We start from the raw sequence: 20,128 nt of genomic DNA on the forward strand, positions 1-20,128 counted from the left end.
GAATAATATTGAGGAGGTCCGGCCGCTCCCACACACATACACACACACTACTGACTGATAGCGGGGATCAGGACCCGTCACACCCAGTCACTCAGGGCGAAGGCAACCTGCGCCACAGTAGGAAAACAACAGAGGTGAGTATAGAGAGGAGAAGCGTGTGGCATGCTGACGTCAAGTGGTTAGCGTCACGTTAACATCATTAACGGCTGCAGTGTTTTAAGGTAACATCTAAACTAGTTGGTGCTTTTTTTGCTGTTGTTTTGTTATTAGGCTTATCTTACTGCCACACATCCTTAAGTATGCATGTTAAGTCTAGCTTAACCGATAGGATGCTTGACAGTTAAAATGACAAACAACAGGTATAAACTGCTACTGCTGCTGCATGTTCCGTCTTACTCAAAACTGTCGGGATGAAGTTTCTAATATGCGTTAAAGTTACATAAAGTGGGGAGAAAGATCCAGAAAGTTCGCAGGCTTCTGAAATATGAAAGGGCACGCCCACTCGCACTGCTGCTGATAGATTGGCATGGACTTGCTGCTGCACAGTCACTCTTTCCCATCATCACTCCCAAAACAAATGCAATGCAGTGTCCATAAACAGTGTTAGGGAAGCACATCAGTATAAACAAGAGTCAGTGCAATTTGCAAATAAAGTTGCTTTGCATTATCCAAAGCAAGCACCTGTATAAGTTGTCATATTTTGCAAATTAAAAATGCAAGCTAAAACCTACCCGTCATCATCATTATCTTTATCAATATAGAAATGTTCATGCGGACTGTAATAAATCATAGCTAAAATCAACCCACTGTTAACCATAGTCCATATATATATATTTATATATCAATCAGCTCTACTTTACATTTTGCTAACCCAAGCCATAAAGCCCTGGCTCTTATCAAACTGCCAGTCTCCACATTTCTGCTGCACCACTACTGGCAGCATGCCCCACAGGAGGAACCCAGCCACCCACTGGCATGAAAAGTTTGTTATAATGACCTCCCATGTGGTTTAAGATTAGGGTATCATTACAGTGTGTTGGTAATCTGCTACTGTAGCAACAGTAAACATGGCTTTTCCTGTTTATCTGTTTTCCCAATATTTTCCACGCAGTTTCACTCAGAAATGTATTGATAGAGAATCCCTTTTGTAGTTTATATTTTTGAGATTATAAAACAGAATATAGAATATTAGTGTCTTGTAATGGCCACTAGAGGTGATTTTGGATGGCACATTCTTGTTAGACCAGCAGCAGTCTGCACACTAAAAACACAGAGATAAAAATTTAGATTTTGATTATAAGTGTCCAAATACCTTATTCTTGGAAGAGGCCCATGCTTTCCTGACGTTCCTTGTTAATGTAATAAAGGCACTTAATACCAAGTTCTCAGAAAGGAGGAGGCCTAGTAACAGGTGTGGTGGACTTAACTTTCACTGAAACCATTTGTTTGAACAGCTCAGACTCTGATAATAGCCTCATTACCCCATACTACAAGAGTGCATCATGGTATCCTCACCCCACCAGTGCTTAGAGCTTAAGTTACTCATCTGCCACGAATCCACACTGTCACTTTAGTGCCAGTTTATGATTAACAACTATAAATAATGATCTTATTCTTAGGAACCATGTCCAAGGGACCAGCAGTTGGTATTGACCTGGGCACTACCTACTCCTGTGTAGGAGTTTTTCAGCATGGCAAAGTGGAAATCATTGCCAATGACCAGGGAAACAGGACCACACCCAGTTATGTTGCATTCACTGACACGGAGAGGCTGATTGGGGATGCAGCCAAGAACCAAGTGGCCTTGAACCCAAACAACACAATATTTGGTATGCTTTTTTTCCCTAGAAAAGTCAAGAATAGAAGATGAGCTTTGATGTTTCTGCGTATTAATCCTTTATTGCTTCCCAGATGCCAAACGTCTCATTGGACGCCGGTTTGATGACAGCGTTGTCCAGTCAGACATGAAACATTGGCCCTTTACAGTGATCAATGATGCTTCACGACCCAAAGTAAAGGTGGAATACAAGGGTGAGACCAAGACGTTTTACCCAGAGGAGATCTCCTCCATGGTGCTGCTTAAAATGAAGGAGATTGCAGAAGCATACCTTGGCAAGGTACTTCTGAACAAAAAGATTCATAATCTTTTATTTTAAGTCTCTCTTTCTCAGCAAGACACAGAAATGTCAACAGTAGGCTGCACTGCTTGTGTCATGTTTACTTTAACAGCCTAGATACCTCCTGGTTTAAAATTAACTAGAAAAACCTGCTCATCACAGTTCTCATTGATAGTCTTATTAAAATTTCTAAGCTACTGTTTGCTTTTTCCAGATGGTAACAAGTGCCGTAGTGACTGTGCCTGCCTACTTCAACGACTCTCAGCGCCAGGCCACCAAAGATGCAGGGACCATTTCTGGGCTTAATGTCCTTCGTATCATCAATGAGCCCACCGCTGCTGCCATTGCTTATGGCCTGGACAAAAAGGTATGCTAGAGTATTTTGATGTTGTGTAGAAAGCCAAAAAAATTGTTAAATTCACAGGCCTCGTTGGCGCAGTAGGCAGCGCGTCAGTCTCATAATCTGAAGGTCGTGAGTTCGAGCCTCACACGGGGCAGATGTTTTAACAAATTTCCCACGTGTGGGACTAATAAAGGTTATCTTATCTTAAATCTACAAATTACGATTAAACGCTACATTTTTAGGTTGGATCAGAGAGAAATGTTCTCATCTTCGATCTGGGCGGCGGCACATTTGACGTCTCGATCCTGACAATTGAAGACGGCATATTTGAAGTGAAGTCCACAGCGGGTGACACTCACTTGGGCGGTGAAGACTTTGACAACCGCATGGTGAACCACTTCATCTCCGAGTTCAAACGGAAGTACAAAAAAGACATTAGCGACAACAAGAGGGCGGTGCGTCGTCTGCGCACGGCATGTGAGAGGGCCAAGCGCACCCTGTCATCCAGCACTCAGGCTAGCATTGAAATCGACTCTCTGTACGAGGGCATCGATTTCTACACCTCCATCACCAGAGCCCGGTTTGAGGAGCTGAACGCAGATCTGTTCCGAGGAACCCTGGAGCCTGTGGAAAAGGCTCTCCGTGATGCCAAGATGGATAAGGCCCAAATCCATGACATTGTATTAGTGGGGGGTTCTACTCGTATTCCCAAGATCCAGAAGCTCCTGCAAGATTTCTTCAATGGGAAGGAACTCAATAAGAGCATTAACCCTGATGAGGCAGTGGCCTACGGTGCAGGTATGGCCCCTGTGTGCTTAGAAATAGAACAACAACTGTCTTGCACTACAGAGCTACTAATGAGCAACATTTTAAAACTTGATTTCACTTTTCTTTTTTTTCTGCAGCTGTGCAGGCAGCCATTTTGGCAGGTGACAAATCTGAGAATGTGCAGGATCTCCTGCTGCTGGATGTGACCCCCTTGTCTCTGGGCATCGAGACTGCTGGAGGAGTCATGACTGTGCTAATCAAGAGAAACACCACAATCCCCACAAAGCAGACCCAAACCTTTACGACCTATTCAGACAACCAGCCTGGTGTGCTCATTCAGGTAAAACTACAACCTCAGTCCCCTCTTCCATTTGTTTACTTAAATGGAAGACTGAAACATTGAAAATGCTTTTTTGATGTTTTGTTATCAGGTGTTTGAGGGTGAAAGAGCGATGACAAAAGACAACAACCTCTTGGGGAAATTTGAGCTCACCGGAATCCCGCCAGCCCCACGTGGGGTTCCACAGATTGAGGTGACATTCGATATCGACGCCAACGGCATTATGAATGTGTCTGCAGTCGACAAGAGCACCGGCAAGGAGAACAAGATCACAATCACCAATGACAAAGGTAACTAGGAAGTAAACTGTAGCACTGTATCCTGATTGTGAAAATCGAGTTCTTTGCAATTAAGTCATCTTTTTGCTCTGCTACTCAGGTCGCTTGAGCAAAGAGGACATCGAGCGCATGGTCCAGGAAGCTGAGAAGTACAAGGCTGAGGACGACGTGCAAAGAGAGAAGGTCACTGCCAAGAACGGTCTGGAGTCTTACGCCTTCAACATGAAGTCCACTGTGGAGGATGAGAAGCTAAAGGCCAAGATCAGTGACGAAGACAAACAGAAGATTTTGGATAAATGTAACGAGGTCATCAGCTGGCTGGATAGAAACCAGGTATGAGTTTGTGCTGAACTGTGATTAGAAACCTTGAAAACAAATGCTCAGGATAAACTTGCATTTGACTCCCTCTTGTAACTTTTCTACAGACCGCAGAAAAAGATGAGTTTGAACATCAGCAGAAAGAGCTGGAGAAGCTGTGCAACCCCATCATGACCAAGCTGTACCAAAATGCAGGTGGGGTTCCAGGGGGGATGCCCAGCGGCTTCCCCGGGGGTGGTGCTGCTCCTGGAGGAGGAGGATCCTCCGGCCCCACCATCGAGGAGGTCGACTAAGCCGCAGCTTGAACAGATGTGCATGAGCCTGTTCCCTTTGCTCTTGAAACGTTCGTGTGAGAGTAACACCATTCATGTTATCGCAGCATTATCTAAATACTCAAAACCATTAATTTCCATTCTCTGTTGACTGTTTTGACTTTTTTCTTCTTCTTTTTTTAAACTTTGTTTTGTATGCCAGGCTTAAGGCTGTATCTGCACTGTGACTTTATTGATTAACAGTCTCTCTTGGCAGTGAAGTTCCTTTGAGTTAAGATAGTTCACATTTGCATTCCCAATGTTTTTCTTGGTTGATATATGAAGCTAAAACTGTTGCTTATTGTACAACGATTAGCTAAATAAAACCAAATGAAATATTTTCATGATTTCCGAGTCATTTATTCATTACCTCAAAGCTTTTCTGTGAATTTGAGCAGCACTATGGAGTGTTTTCTCAGGCATGGCTTTCAGCCTGCACGTTTAAATCTGAAACTGCATCAAAGCCGGTGACTAAGCAGATATGCTTGTAGTTTATCAAGGCTTCCTTTGTGTTTTTGTGGGTAGTTTACCATCAAAGTTTATTTGCTTGTCCTGATAGTGTGCACAATAATAGAGCAGAGACAAGACAGGCAACAACATTTTTCTCATTTATTTTGCTTAGTCGTGACTATTTAAGAAGATGTTGGAAAGTTCATGGGGGTGTATTGGTTCCTCTTGGTCGCAGGTTATGGACCATTGGTGGTACACGTGTGAGAACATATGTTGAAGTGTTCGACAGGTCAGCGCGAGTTAGAGTTTCTTGGGCATTCGTGCATCCGGTAGGCACACATGTAGAAGATACCTGAAACAGGGTAGGGTAAATAGTTCAGTAAAAAATAAAAAACACATAACACTTAAAGCATCATGAGATCCGAACCTGAGAAGAACGTGAGCACCACTGCCACCCAGCCCATTATATAGGACCAGGAGAATCGCCAGCTGCCATAGCGTTTGCCGTAGTAGTTCACCGTCACCCCTGTGTATACAGCCATCGCCAGCAAAACAAAGAAGCCTGCACAAAAAGATAGCATAAGTACCGGAGGTGCTAATCTCTGCTATACCAGGAAAGCTTGTATATGACTGCATGTGAGGAGCTCACAGGAGATAAAGAAGAGGATGCCAGCTGCAAATGTCTTGTCAAACCCGTCAAAGGAGGAGTAGTGGATGAAGGCCATGACGCCAATCACAATGCCAATGAAACAAGCCAGCAGGGAAAGGATCATGAAGGCCCGGGTGGCATCCCAGTATGCTGTGAGCCAGAGCAAGACAGGCCAGACTTAATAAATGCAGACTTTAGAAGTGTGTTTATTCTCTGTTACACATTCAGTTTGTGAAGTTATATGTCGCCTGTATTTGTGCTTGTCCTAATGTAGGAGACAGATCTAGCTTGCCATCTAGTGCATGTCAAAAAATTTGATGAAGTAAGAGAGAAAATGGAAAGCTGTTTTATGTTGTGTGGCTGGTGCAAATAAAAGCATATGAAGAACTCTCACACACAGGCTCCCCACCAAAAATAGATTTCCTAATAACATCTGTGCCACTAGTGTGACTCCCAACCTACTTGAGGTGGAAGCACAATTTTGCAGTCCCACTTTATGGAGGACTGAAAGTGCCAAAGCCAAAAATAAATGAATAAATAATTCAATGCAAGCCTTTCACGTCTTTAATATATTATTTTCAATTTTGAAGTATTTCCCTTATTTTTTAATGCTCTTTTTACATCACTCCCCGCATTCCTACTTCATTACTAAACATCAAAATATGTTGTGGGTTCAGGGTGTTTTTTTGGAGTTTTTTTATTTATCGATCAACACTAGGTTCAGAAATGTTTGCCAACAAATAAAGCAGTTTGTCTGGACTGTGCACGCTTTTATGAGTGCACATAAAGAAGTGTAGATGTGATGTTTTCTCAGGGTGGGTTTCTAAGTCAAATAATTTTATATTTATCCAAACAGAGGTAAAAAGGAAAGGGGAAATGTTTTTAAAATGAATGTATGTATATTCATTAATAAATGTTATTAACCGCTTAATTTTAGAGATAAATAATTGCTGGTGCTATTTAAAGCATAAATGTTTTGGCATTTTACAATTAGTTAATTAGTTAATGGCTATATGAATTATTTCTTCATTTACTGTGATTTTTTTAGTCAGTGAGTCATTTATTGATTTTATTGATTAATTTATTTTTATTTTTACATTTTGGGTTTTTTTTTTTTCAGTTTGGGTTTTTAAGTTTCAATCTTCCATACCCATGAACTCAAAGGAAGTAACCATAGTGAAAATTGGAACTAACAAAATATATTGATTAAATAACAAAGAAATTATTATTTTTTTCAGCTTTTATTGTAACACCAATTTATTCATTAAGTATTTTATTTTATTTTATTTTGGAAGTTTTGGTCCTCCATACTCATGAAGTCCAAAGGAGAAGTATTCCACTGTTGATCAAGGCTCTGGACTAATTGTGAGCATTTAAGATGTATTAATGAGGATATGCCTGTCTGTAGACATGCAGTGTAAGACAACCAGCAGGTCTTACCAATACTGTCTGTATGTGTCATGCATTTCCCGGGCACACAGTACCGCCACAGGCCCTGGTGCATGTAATTGCTGGAGTGCCGATACTGCATCCAGTAGTCAGTTGCCGTGGAGACAATGAGGAGTATGTTCCCAACTCCGGCACAGAACAACCCACCTCCCATGAAGCTGTACATCCTGCCAAAAAACACTGACTGACACGTAGACAGAAAACAGGTCAAGGCCTCACCACCACATCTGAGCCCCAGCTATACCAATTAGAGCAAGTACTTCCTGTTACAGAGAGGAGTAACAGTGAGCATGAATAAAACAATATCTAAATACATTCAGCAGGATGCCACAAATATGATGCTGGAGCTATAGACAGATCTGATTGCATGTATATGAAAAAGAAAAAAAGAACTGTCTTATAAGACATGGACAAGCAGCAAGCTCAATCTGACAATCATTAACCTCTAACTCTGCTGCAGCAGGAAGTGTCTATATCTTTAAAAGCACATGCAGGGCTGATAAACATTTTTCAAAGCCAGATATATTTATGTTAAATTATACCCAAGTCTGCCAAACATGGTACAGTGAACAGTGTGTAAATGATGCACACGAGCTCAGGAATTTTATTCCATCTAGATTCAGTGGTGCATCCATAACACATGGCATATTGTTTAAATATTTTATATAAAGTGGGCTTTTCCACTCTGTTTTAAATTTAATTGAAGTGAAATTTAAGAGAAACAAGGATTCACCCACTGAGCTCAATTCAAACAACATTTAAAAAAACTCTTTCTTACTCCATACAAAATACAGTTAATTGCACTGTTTCCATATTGATCACATACCTCTTTTTCCTCTTAGAAAAAGTCAGAGATTCCAATAATTCGGGTTGTCAAAGCACAGAGGAGCCCAATATTGCCCGGGATGGCAGGAAAGTTTTGTTTGTGCATAGGAAACCAAGCGAACAAACGGGCTGATGGAACAATGGAGCATGCTGAGCCACAACCAATCACAGAGGATGAGTTTTGTGTTTTAGGGAATCTGCTGAAAATACAAAACCGTTAAAGCGCTGCGCACATCTCGGCAATACTGATGACACAGGGCTTTTAATTCAAAACGCTCCACAACCATACACAGTAAACCCGTGGCCTGCGCTGCTCAACCATAGTACTGCTGAAAGAGAGATTATTTAACATAGTGCAAAATGTAGAAACAGAATCCTCTGCAGTGTTGAATTATGTAATGTGACTTTGGTAAATCATTTTGCCCGTTATTCACATGTTAAAGTTTTGTTTTTAATAAATATTGGGGTCTTTCTCTCTTTGATATAGACTTTCATGAAATTCAAATTGTACACCTCACAAAAACTTTTATAAGGCTCATAACATAGATGATAAATCAACTATCTCATCATCATTTTAGTTCCATTAAAATGTTGAAAGTACAAATTATGATCATCTAAATTAATATTATTATTTTTATATATATATATATATATATATATATATATTTAGCACTAGCAAGCCCAGAGGAATTCATTTAATTATAGATGAAATAAACAAAATAAATTGCTGGACCATATGCATGCAGTTGACATGAAAGTGTGATGAGTGTGGCTAATAAAACTGTATAATGTGGGTGAAGACGCTGCAGCACAAGTGGTTTATCTTTGCTGTAGCACCTGGCAGAAAGAGCGGGCTGTAAAAGAGAGGGTTGCGTGTCAGAAATTAATATTTCATTTGGTTGCTTGATAGTGTAGCATATTCTATACGAAAAGGTGTTACTGTTGAAAGAGTCAGGACAGATGAGTTTCTAATCAGGAGCACAATCAGAGGGCCAATTATGAAGAGTTTGTTTTCCAAGAGTTTGAAATAAAACAGTAAAGCAAAGCAAAGTCATTCCAAGTCTGGCATGTTTCTTGTCTTCGCTCTTCCTTTCCGGTATTGTTAATGGTGTGTTTTGACATCTCAGTATCGAATGAAGGCCAAAAAGCAAAATAGGTTTCAGGCTTTTTCCAGTGGGTTCCCCAGTTAGGCGTAGCCACCCTTAATAACTTGTGATGCACACCGAGTCACTTTGTTCTGGAGGCAGGTCGGAAATATGACAGAAACCACTCAGTTCAGAAAAGACAAACAAGGGTTACGCCTAGCAGGTGTCCAAGGTGGAAAGAGTTAATGCAGACGTTAACGTAGCACGCAACTGAACTAATTATTTATTGGTACAGTTACTTATTCAGAACACAATAAAAAAAACAAACCCTTTGAGCTTTTTTTATAAGGACATTAGGGAAACTGTCACACTGTGATATGTACATGTAGATTTAGGCTCATGAGGAGACGCCTAAATTGTTAAAAACTCAGCACAATCTCTCTAAAAATAAACAAGATAAAATACATAAGATAATGAAAAAGATGTAAACAATTTAACTTCCTTAAAGGGAAATCATATTTTATATCAATCTCAGCTCTGTCCCATCTGGTGTATCCAAATCTTGTTTAAGCCCACATAACAGAGCTATAAAAACATGACAATAGTAGTTAATTAACAGTAGTTAATAGTTTGAGTCATGCTGAACAATGATGGAATTTATTTAAGCATAATGTGTAAGAAAATAAGTGGGTGGAGTTTATGTAAAGGTGGTTATTTAATTTCTTTAGTCAGAGTCACTGGCTATTTCCATGGAGGTCATTTAGAGCACACACAGGTGTACACAATGAAAATGGATTCAGCAGCCTGGTTCAACATTGTTCATTAGTGAGCTTGGCCTGCACAGGGCCACTGGTAGCACGAGAATAGGATAAAATCCATTTATGAAACATTTTGTTTGAGGATTGTTTGCATTTCAATCATTTTATTATGATTTACACAAACCCTTTTTAACATATTTATGTTTATTCAGAGCAAATTTAGGTTTTAATGCAAACTATAAAACTCAAAGGCTGAACCCATGTTAAATGTGTTGGTATTAATATGTCTGCTGCTGTGACATCTTCAATCAAGTAGCACAGCAGCAGTTTATTTTTATATCCCCCTTGACAATGAGCTTCAAAGGGCAACAAGCCAATATGTCTGTACTTTTAGTTGCTATAAATACAAGTGGACCTGTTCTGAATTTAATCCTAATTTCACAAAAGACATTCACACATTTAAGTTCTCGAGCATTTACTGTGAACCATGTAAAGGAAAAGGTAAATAGTAATAGTAACTGAGTAATAACTGAGTCAAAGGCCATCACTTGCTTGACTCAGTTATTACCACTAGGTGGTGCATTTTATTTAATCTTGCACCAAACACTGACTCATTAGCTGCATTTTGACTTGCAGAAATATACCAATGTGCTGTACTCTTAATTTTCTCTTAAATGCACACTAACTTACCTTCCCATATTAGGTTTACATTGCAGTTTGGGTATCCAATGCTCCATACAGTAAGTAAGGTTAATGTATTAATGTCATAGTCCCGGGTCTGTGACCCAGCGTTTTGAGTTTAGTGGGTTTTCTAGTTTTGTTTGCTTATGAATCCTACGGTTGTATAATGTGTATATTGTTTCTTGTAGTTATCCCCTTGGTATATTTAGTCTTCTTCTGTTATACATTGTGTTAGAATAATTCCTCCCTCATTGTTCCCCATCCTCTTGTGTCTTGTTTCCTGTGTTAGTCATTGATGCCTCCCTGTGAAGTCAGTCTTGTCTCATTGCTAAGTTGTCTGTTTCCCTGTCATCTCTCAGTGTCTCTTCCCAGTCTCCTCTTGTCCTCTGCCAGATCGTTAGTTCTCCCCCAATGTGTCTCATCCATGTTCCACGTTCTCGGCTTCAGGTTTCGTGTTTCACATCCTTAGTGTTTAGTTTCTTCCCAGTTTAGTGTTAGTGAAAGGCTGTGTCTCCTTTTGCCTTTTGTTTTGTATTTTGTTTGATTTTGTGCAGCCTTAAAATGTGGTTTGCTTTGATTAAATTTAGTCCTACTGTCCGCTTTTGGGTCCTCACTTCAAATCTATGATGTGCGCCTGCAGATCGTGACAATTAATCCCACATTGATCAAAAATAATTTGGCAGACAAAAGAAACACTTACACAAATCTTAGAGGATTTTTACTATTGCCCTTCACATATTAAAAATCCCCTATACAAAAAATAGTGTTCGCTAATGTTAACTGAAGCACTCTGTTGTGTACACATTGATGCATGAACAGGTCTCAACACTTAAACTGTTTTTACCTTAATCTGGGAAAGCTTCTTCAAATTCATCTTCAGTCCCTATTCAAGATGGGCTACTTTTGCTCGTACATCACAGACACTTTGTGCTCCAATTTCCAGTTGTTCATATTATAGTTATTATGCACGTGCACTTTTTTATATAGACAAGAAGAGAGCACTAAATTTCCAACAAGGGAAAATATCTTTCTACAGCAGAAAATGACAAATCTACTGTCGACCTAATGTTGTACATTTTTAGATACATGTGAAGTGGTCTCTTTTACAAACTGAGCCTGTGTGCGTGTGGGAGGGGTCAGCAAACCACAGAGACCCTAATCCACGCTACAGGGCTAAAAGCATAAATTTGTCGAACCCTTCTAAATTGCATAACCCATTCAAATTGCATCGGATTACCATTATCATCCTAGCCTGGTGGGACCCAGCGTGTATTTGCCGAAGGCAATGGAGTCCAACTCGCTTTCCACGCCATCCACTGTCTCCCTGCCAAAACACTGTAGTACTTCCACTAATAAGATCTGCACAAAAGAGGCACATGCAGCAGATGACGGTGCAGACACGAGGAAAAGCCTTTTATATCTCGCTGCTGTCACGTTTCAGGAGACATACAGAAAGATGAAGGCTTCCTCCTCTCATTAAACCGCATTCAAAAACAGGCATTTTCAGAATACTGCAATCCGTAGAAGGTGTCAAATCACATACAGTATGAAGTATTAGACATTTTACAGGGAGCATGATATAACAATATCCAAGTTCATTCAAACCTCAGGGACATTTCGCTGTGGTGGAAAAAACTGTAATTTACTCCTCTGCCATTTTCCTTTTTCCTCACTTTGCTCTTTAAAACCTTCTCCTGATCACATTGCTTGCATTACAAAATGGTTGTGTTTAAATTATTCAGGGTGTCTTTAATCGTTATCAATCATTATTTAAACATACAAAGTCCAAGATGATTTCTTTCAGTTTGGTTCGAATTTATTTTTATAGTTCACAAGGTCAGCCAGGCAATGTATAGACTTCCAAGGGACCTTGAGAGGACTGTTGTTATGCATTAGCTGTAGATAAACAAGACTAAATTGAGAACAATTGAATTCAGTCGGCAAGCACTTGGCAACAGTGGGGAGAAAAAACTGTCCTTTAACAGGAACTGACTGAATGAAAGGATAAGGCAAAGGGGATAAAAGATAAGAGAAGCATAAAGAGACAACATATAACAGGACAATAATGCACACTATACAACATGTTAATGACATGCAGCAGCCTCATAGGGAAAACAAAGGGAGTTAAGAAATTCTCAGTGCACTGGAGTTCCTCCAGTGGCCTGAGCCTACAGCCATAATTACTGGCCTAGTCACACTAGAGAAAAAGTAGGGCAGTAACCTCCAAGCAACTAGGAAAAGTTGGCAGGTGTCTGTTGGTTACTGCATCGAATCTTTCAGCATTTTGCAAATACTCGCAGCGACCAACTGTTTACCCAGAGGCTGAGGGTGTTGCATGCTCATGGGAGATCATTTTTGATCGCAAGGTTGCACAGGTCGCCTGGTGGGAAGCAACCTCTGTGTAAACAATTACAGTCTAACTTGGACTGACTGCAGTTGCTCTTGTGCAGATTGGTGAAAGTTTGCGACTAATTGCCATCTTATTTATAAATGCAGATGAATTGCCAACACATTCACTCTGAGTCAGACTGTACCGATGAACACAACCTATCTGCAATTGGGGACTTGACTCAGCTGGTCCCTAATTGGTAATATTCATACACTACATAAAAATAAGTGGTCTGTGTTACTTTGCAGATACATTGCTTTGCAGAATTCACATTAATGCAAATTTCTGTGCATGTAGACAGCAACAGATGTCAATTGCCATAATATCACAAACAGATTTCATGTAACTGTCAAAAGGATCCCATGCAATCTTGTTCAACCTTGTTGCTGTTCTATCATCATCTCGATGCTCCAAAGTTATTTAAAGACATCAGCTAAGAGTAGTCGCACAGACCTGATCCCCATTTTTCAATCGACCATTTCAAAGGCAGTGAGATCAAGTTCATTTCACACCGCTGCAATAATTTTGGTTGTACTGTGCTCCCAAACCTCTTTTTTTCCTCCTGCGGCTGTACCAAGAATGGTTGAGAGTCCCACAATCCAGCTCCACCGATAAGTTTGATCAAAAAGGTAATCTTAAAGATAAACATTCACAAACATTCCCATATTAGCGGCTTTAAACTAAATGCAAGCATATTGTTGTTTACTGATTAGTGCATATATTACTGTTTATCACCTCAGTTTACTGTGTGAGTACTGCTGAGATGTACTAATTTAAGTAAAACACAACATACAGGTGAGGATGAGGAGAAGCTTTGCAGGTGTTAATAATTTATTTTATTTACACAAAGCCAATTCACAGCAGCAGTCTTCTCGGGATACTATTGTATCACACAGCAAAGCTCCTGCATCCTGGAGAGAAAGAACAAAAGAAAGCACACATTTCATTCCACTTAAACATTTAGAAAATGTGTGCTGTTTAATTAATAATTTATATGCTTGATTTAGCATAGCTTTTTAACTTCATGGTAAATTTCTTGTCTCATATGAACCCTTCAGACTCGCTTGGATTTAATAAGGTTTTTATTTTGATCTTTCGCTACCAAATACTCATTATGAGTTTGGCCGTTAAACACAGTTTGGTGACTCTTTAATGATGACTGTGGGTATCGTTATCGAAAAGCAAAAATACGGCATTAAATCAACGCTTACTCATGTATGCACATAAAGAGGGCCGAGTGCACGATGTGCACAGATCACCATCATTCAGTATAACTCAGAGATGGATGGAAACGTTTTTCTAACAAATGCTTTATTGGTCGGTTTAAAAATGAACACACCGGTGATCTACAGGAGTACCACAGTACACAGTCACACAAAGATTACAGAAAAAACAGTAGCACACACAAACACGACACACATGCACGCGCACGCACACCGACATGATGGGTTATTAGCACATTATCTGCCTCGTGACGTCTCGCATCATTATGGTTTGATGGTTCAGGAGTAAACAGAAGATACATTCAATAATCAGCTGTACAACAATGTAATACTTGGATTCAACCCTACCCACCCCCACAATTTCTTAAAAATACAATATTTTCCCGCAGATCCGCAGATTTTTGTAATATATTTAACCATATCTTTTAAAAAAATTGGAAAGATGTCTATATACACAGAGGAGGAGTAAAGGAAATCACAAAAAAGAAAGATTAAATCACTAAAATAAGATTAAAAAAAGAATAGAAATAGTTTGTGAAAAGGCAGATGGCAAGCCTCGACACTTTCCCTTTTGTCTTCAGTTTTTCAGAAGATACCATGGCAACAGATTGATGGTTCGCAAAGACAGGAAATCAGGGTGGAAAAATGGACGGTGTCACATGGCGTAATCGGCGACTGTCTACATGAGATTCTGGAAAGGAAAGACACAACAGAGATTAATGGGACAACAGTGTATGACTGCACAGATCAACATCATTTAAATACAGTTTACAACAAGCATGAGCCTGAATGATTGAATGATTTTTTTTGAAAGCTGAGGCTATATATGATATTTTATCAGCAGTTGTTTAGTAGGTAGTGTATGAAATCTGCTCATTCTTTAAAAAACTGTTTAAAAAAGACAAATTGCTAAAATTAATATACTTTGAGGAATCCCAAAAACAATAACTCAGATGACATTATGGTTTTTTTTAGATGTATTTCTTAAATGTTCCCAACTATATTACATTTTATTTCCCAAAGACTCTGAAAAAAATATATACACCAGATATATTGAATCATATCTCAATAACAGGCACCAAATCATGCTCTGAAAATGAGATTTGAAAAGTGATCGTGGACATACCAGGCAGAGGGATGTCTAGAAAATAAGAGGATTATATTTGGACGTTTCAGCAGCACTCCTTAAAATTAAGGCGTCAGTCACACAGGCTAGAGACCAGTTAGCAAACCTTCTTGGTCATTTGGGAAAAGTGTGTGTCCCCTGATTTATTTCTGTTGGCCAGTGATTGCTGGCAGTCACAAAGTGAAATTAGTCGCAACCAAAAACCTTCTTGTAATTTCTTTAGTGGCTAGCAGACAGTCACACGTCTGCACACTGAGTGGCAGTGAAACTGGAAAGAAACTTGTGTTGGACAAGTTGTTAGCCAATGAGCAAGCAGTTTCACAGCCAGACTACTCCTCTTTGTCACATCGGTAAAAATACTAATCTCAAGGATGACATCACTGGAGCCACATCCATCTTTTACTCTGTCTATGCAACCAACATGTTTTAAAAAAGTGCAACTGTAACTTTGAAGGCAAACATTCTGCATTTTTAGTTTGTGTCATGCTGTTCACAGTTAGTTAGCTATGCAAACTATGGGAGCAATCACAGAGAAGTTTTTTCCCTAGTGACCTGCGGCTGTCAGAGCTCAGTCACGCAGTCTCTAGGGCTGTGTGACTGAGCAAACAACAAACAGGCTAAACTTTTAAGCCTAAAGATAGTGACTTTAATTAGAAAAAGACAGATTTCAGGGAATGAGTGTGTTGCATGCTCACTGGTAAAGCATAGAATTATTTCACCTGTATCTATTCACGGGTCTTTAGGTCTTTTTTAGGTTAAGTTTAAAAATCACCACACTTATAGATACATACTTCTACTTTGGATTCAGAGATTTTACTGAGAAACTGCAGTACTTTTTTGAGTTTTACATAACTATTTTTATCCCTCCTCCAAAACCTGCAGTAAACTTTTGCCATTCACTGTCTCAGCCTGCCCTCAGGTTGCTGTTGAACGGACTGTGCACCACATTATAAAGGCTATGTCTGTTCAGCGGTATCAGCCCCAGTGTACCTCATCTCTCCTCAGACCAGCACTAGATGGTTGCTGAAACACTCCTCCACCAAGGGACCCGTAGTTTGACGTCTGGACGTTGGGCACGATGCTTGACTGTCCGTACGGGATTACATTCTCATCTGCAGATGACAAACAGATCACTCAAAGTCACAGCTGTATTTATATAGGTTAAACCCTGAGTGATGGAGCACAGTGAAAATAGACCCCCTGCTACTAAAAGCAAGGCTGCTTCACTATGGGATGATAAGTGTGCAAACATTCGGTGGCAGTTGTTTCTTTCTCAGCCCAAAGGGATTTGCATGGAGCATCCCAATAACATTAATACACATCAGTTGAGGTCCAGCTGTTGAAGCAAGGCGGCATGCGATGCAAAGACAGATGTTGCTCTTTTATCTTTTTGCTGAATGACGCTCCAGGATGCTGCATTATGTGCTTACCCTGCGATAACCACTTTGTAGATCCTCTCCTTTCGGGTGAGAAATGTTCTCCCCTCTTCTGAAGAGTGGGTGAGTCACTCCCCTCTTTGTCTGCTCGACTGCGGCTCAACACATCAGCCAAGAGCTGCAGGGAGTCATCTGTGCGGAGAGGAGCCGGTGGAGGGGGGAGCTCTGCGCATGATTGATAATTGATGATTAAAAAAATAAATAAACAGAGAATTTCGACTTTAAAGAAATAGTTTGACATTTTGGGAAAAAGACGCTTAATTGCTTTCTTGCCAAGAGTTAGATGAGAAGATGCCACTGTCTGTTTATTATATATGAAGCTAAACATAGTAGTGCACACAGTTAACTTTGCACAAAGACTGGAAACATTAGGGAATGGTTAACTTAGCGCTGCTCTAAAGCAGCAGCAGTGCCTCTAAGGTTAACTGATTATATCTTGTTTGCTAAATTAGGAAAAACGCAGCAATGAAAAACTACAAATGGCAATTTTACATGGTGCTATTAGCCAAATTCACAGAAGAGAGCGCATTATTTAAAACTCTCAGGGAGTAAGTTAACGATCGTATTTGCCAAAAAGTTACTACTTTATAAATAAGCTTTACTAAACATTTACAAATATCAAAAAGAACAGAAATAATCCAAAGTGAATTCTTGCACTTGATTATGAAGTCTGCTGCCATGCTAGCCACTCTGGGGTGCTTTACTGAGATAAGTGCTAACACCAGAATGCTGTTATGCTCACAATAACAATGATGACCTTTCGAGGGGTCGCCAAGTATAATGTTCGAGGTATTGAAAGTCTTAAAGCAGTATATTAGCATGATGATATTTGTTAATTAACTGTAAGGTGTGGCTGTTAGATAACTTATAAAACTGAATAGACTATGGTGCCTTATATACATCACCAAAGCTATTAGAACCCAGTCTCTGGGGAAAATGAAGGTCAGGAAAAGTCAATTTGGCAGTCCAGCCAGCAGCTGTTGAGATATTTAAGTCATTTAACTACAAAACATATCATATTGATTTGTGAACTTACATTTGAAAGGCTGAAGTTTAGTAGGCAAAGGCATCATGTTGCATTAAAGACTATAAACTCTTTAGAAAGGTGTTTACAGAGGTCATAAATTAAGTGTACCCTTTTCTTTGGACTCCTATATAGCTCGTCAACCTTCAGCATCAAAAGAGCCAAAAGAGTCATTTTAGCCCCTCCTACCAAACAACGGGAGAAAAAAAGTTGCACAGGCTGGGGGATCAGATGGATGGATAATGGTACATCAATTATCCATTGGGAGAGGATAAATTAGTTCAAAATATTTTTTTTCTCATAATTATTTTTCAAAGCTTGTGGGAACAGCAGCTGAAGGGCTAAAGAGCCGCATGAGGCTGGTAAACCACAAGTTACCAACTTCTGTTCTCTAAAATCAGACTTCTTTTTGAAACTGTGAGACTCGCCCCCTGCTGGCCACTAGAAAGAATTCACATTTGAGCCACTTCCTCACTGGCTTCTCTTTTCAGATCTGGAGGCTACAATCATTTTTTTATACACAGTCTTAATTGGTGACCTAACACACTAACAGAGCACTCCAGAGAGCCAAGCTACCAGAGTGGTTAATTTTTCCAGCCTAAAACAGAAATTAGAAGCATGCGGTGGAGCGAATCATACCTGCTTCACTCTGCAGATCTCTCTTGTTTGGTCCATCCTTGGGCGTTTTCTTCTTACTCCTGGATCTGTGCGCTGGGGCTGTGGGGCTCGACTCTGCAGCTGTAACAGGAAATTGTCCTGACGGGAAAGAACACTGATGTCATCCTCAGGACACGAACAGGGAAAAGTAAGAAACGCTGAGCGTCACTCTGAATAAATGCAACATGATTTTCGTGTACAAATTCTCTCCGTTTAGTTACATCATAAACTAAATTATACATGACACTATGTGGTTGTGTGTGGATGCTGCGAAGCATTAAGCTGAATTCAAACTGACCTTTACCAAGGCTTTCCCCCTTGAAATCATCTACCCACTGGCTAGTGCGGTACACCTCACTGCCATCCTGGGCCTTCATGTTGGTAAACAGATCGGGGTTAGACTGGGAGACCAAGTGGTGACGTGCCAAGAGGTCAAAATGCTGCAGCCGTGGACTGTCATTAGGCTTGGATGCATCTTGCTGGTGGGGAGATGTCAAAGTTGCAGTGTAGGACAGCTCATCTGGTTTAGAGGGCAGGCTGGGGAGTTCCTCCCTGGAAGTGTCCATCAGGTAGGTTCTAGCTGGCAGAGGAGGACACCAGTCATCGTCCTCCTCCTCAGAGCTAAGGGACAAGAGAAGGCAGTGAGTGTGCATCTTTGAGGGAATTACCACATGTAAAAACTTGCTTATAAACAAAACTGCAGATGTGAGTGAATGGCTGAACTAACCACCAATCCCTGTCATCAGTTTACACTAATCATGTTTTACTGAATATTTTAAGTATCATACGGTTTTGTGCAAAAGTCTTGAGCCACCCTTTATCTCTTTATAATTTGCCAGGAAAACTGGAAATACTTGCAGTAATTTATTGAAACATGTGTAAACATACATGGAAATTCAGTGTACATAGGGCAAAAACAGAGTCTGTGCAGTTACAGTCAATATTTGGCCACCTTTAATCGTCTTCATAGCCTGAACTCTCTTGTCAATTCTTTAAGTCCAGGAAAAGTTGTCCAGGCTTCTCGAAGGCTATTGAAAGATCTTCTTTGGATGTTGCTGACTTCCTATTGTCTGTCATATCCAAGTTCTGGAGTAGCCAACCCATGACTCATTGTGTTCCTATCCAGGTCATTGTTATGCTTTCCAGATGGTATTAGATGGTTGATAAAAGGCTGATGGTAATTTTCTGTGTTCATAATTCCATCAATTTTGACAATATCTCCAACACCACTGGCTGAAATGCTCCAAACCATGACAGAGTGTCCACCATGTTTTAAAGATGGCTGTAGACACTCACTGTTGTGCCTCTCTTCTTTGGGTTTATTGGTCCATTCAGGTTCTCGTTTGAGGTGTGGCAAGCACCAAGCAACCAAAAAACGTTCCTTTGAAAGTGGTCAGATACAAGGAGTAAACTGAAACAAGCCAGGGTAAAAAAAAAACCTTTGAAAAACCTCCAGAAAGCCAGCACTTTAGAAAGGAAGGGTGACTCAAGACTTTTACAAAGTACCGCACAGTATTAAAAATCAGAGATGTAAAGCTACCTGCTGTGGCAACAGAAAAACAAAAACAGCAATGTAATGTTTTTTTACTCTCACGAACCTGCATTTTATTCACACAGACAACGAAGTTCAAACATTCGGTATGTTTGAACTTACAATGCTATGTAAAATATCAGCTCATTTAGAACTTAATGCCAGCCTTACTTTTGTTGAAGTGGGTTCGTTAGAAACTGAACAAATTATGGAAAACAACATTTTTTTAAATTACTGTTTACTCTTTTCCTCATAGCAGAGGCTTCACAGACCAGCATGTTGAGAAAAGAAGCTGAAATGAGCCAAGATTTTAGATTTTAAACAAATAATTAGTGATTTGCGCTTACAGCTACTACAGATGTGTGTGTTT

General features: G+C 40.0%; 3 protein-coding genes and 1 non-coding gene across 5 annotated transcripts in view; 2 read left to right on the plus strand and 2 right to left on the minus strand.

Annotated features, from left to right (window-relative positions):
• Nucleotides 1–4,815, plus strand: hspa8b (heat shock protein family A (Hsp70) member 8b). Of its 2 annotated transcripts, none has more exons than XM_063493113.1 (9): nt 1–221; nt 1,620–1,829; nt 1,912–2,117; nt 2,332–2,484; nt 2,703–3,258; nt 3,366–3,568; nt 3,660–3,858; nt 3,947–4,179; nt 4,272–4,815. In XM_063493113.1, the coding sequence occupies exons 2-9, from the start codon at nt 1,625–1,627 to the stop codon at nt 4,455–4,457; spliced, it is 1,941 nt and encodes a 646-aa protein (XP_063349183.1). In that variant the 5' UTR covers nt 1–221; nt 1,620–1,624; the 3' UTR covers nt 4,458–4,815. The 2 variants fall into 2 exon arrangements, with proteins under 2 accessions (XP_063349183.1, XP_063349182.1); XM_063493112.1 differs by having other exon boundaries at nt 2–134.
• On the plus strand, nt 2,542–2,614 carry trnam-cau (transfer RNA methionine (anticodon CAU)). The gene has a single exon. It is a non-coding gene; the product is annotated as a tRNA-Met (tRNA).
• A 279-nt stretch (nt 4,816–5,094) lies between the features above and the next one.
• lim2.3 (lens intrinsic membrane protein 2.3) lies at nt 5,095–7,935 on the minus strand. The gene is made up of 5 exons (XM_063493881.1): nt 7,850–7,935; nt 7,015–7,207; nt 5,575–5,724; nt 5,353–5,487; nt 5,095–5,277 (listed from the first exon to the last, which is right to left on the minus strand). Exons 2-5 carry the CDS (start codon nt 7,187–7,189, stop codon nt 5,216–5,218), a joined length of 522 nt encoding a protein of 173 aa, XP_063349951.1. The 5' UTR covers nt 7,190–7,207; nt 7,850–7,935; the 3' UTR covers nt 5,095–5,215.
• A 6,116-nt stretch (nt 7,936–14,051) lies between these two features.
• zgc:77784 (uncharacterized protein LOC402947 homolog) overlaps nt 14,052–20,128 on the minus strand; it is a 69,750-nt gene continuing 63,673 nt past the window's right edge. Inside the window, exons 22-26 of the mRNA XM_063492461.1 lie at nt 18,526–18,848; nt 18,210–18,326; nt 16,541–16,711; nt 16,101–16,222; nt 14,052–14,675 (exon numbers count right to left, since the gene is read on the minus strand). Of these exons, the coding sequence (XP_063348531.1) occupies nt 14,664–14,675; nt 16,101–16,222; nt 16,541–16,711; nt 18,210–18,326; nt 18,526–18,848 (745 nt within the window). The 3' untranslated portion in view covers nt 14,052–14,663. The remainder of the gene's footprint in view (nt 14,676–16,100; nt 16,223–16,540; nt 16,712–18,209; nt 18,327–18,525; nt 18,849–20,128) is intronic.

The sequence above is a fragment of the Pelmatolapia mariae genome, linkage group LG14 (genome assembly GCF_036321145.2).
Source record: "Pelmatolapia mariae isolate MD_Pm_ZW linkage group LG14, Pm_UMD_F_2, whole genome shotgun sequence".
Taxonomy (NCBI): Eukaryota; Metazoa; Chordata; class Actinopteri; order Cichliformes; family Cichlidae; genus Pelmatolapia; species Pelmatolapia mariae.

Excerpts from the sequence above, each read along its gene's own strand:
- hspa8b (XM_063493113.1), top strand. The coding sequence starts at position 1,625 with ATGTCCAAGGGACCAGCAGTTGGTATTGACCTGGGCACTACCTACTCC. Across the intron at positions 2,118-2,331 it reads CAGAAGCATACCTTGGCAAG|ATGGTAACAAGTGCCGTAGT; the intron begins GTACTTCTGAAC and ends TGCTTTTTCCAG. Across the intron at positions 4,180-4,271 it reads GCTGGCTGGATAGAAACCAG|ACCGCAGAAAAAGATGAGTT; the intron begins GTATGAGTTTGT and ends ACTTTTCTACAG.
- lim2.3 (XM_063493881.1), bottom strand. The coding sequence starts at position 7,189 with ATGTACAGCTTCATGGGAGGTGGGTTGTTCTGTGCCGGAGTTGGGAAC. Across the intron at positions 5,488-5,574 it reads CATCCTCTTCTTTATCTCCT|GCTTCTTTGTTTTGCTGGCG; the intron begins GTGAGCTCCTCA and ends CTTTTTGTGCAG. Across the intron at positions 5,278-5,352 it reads GGTGCTCACGTTCTTCTCAG|GTATCTTCTACATGTGTGCC; the intron begins GTTCGGATCTCA and ends ACCCTGTTTCAG.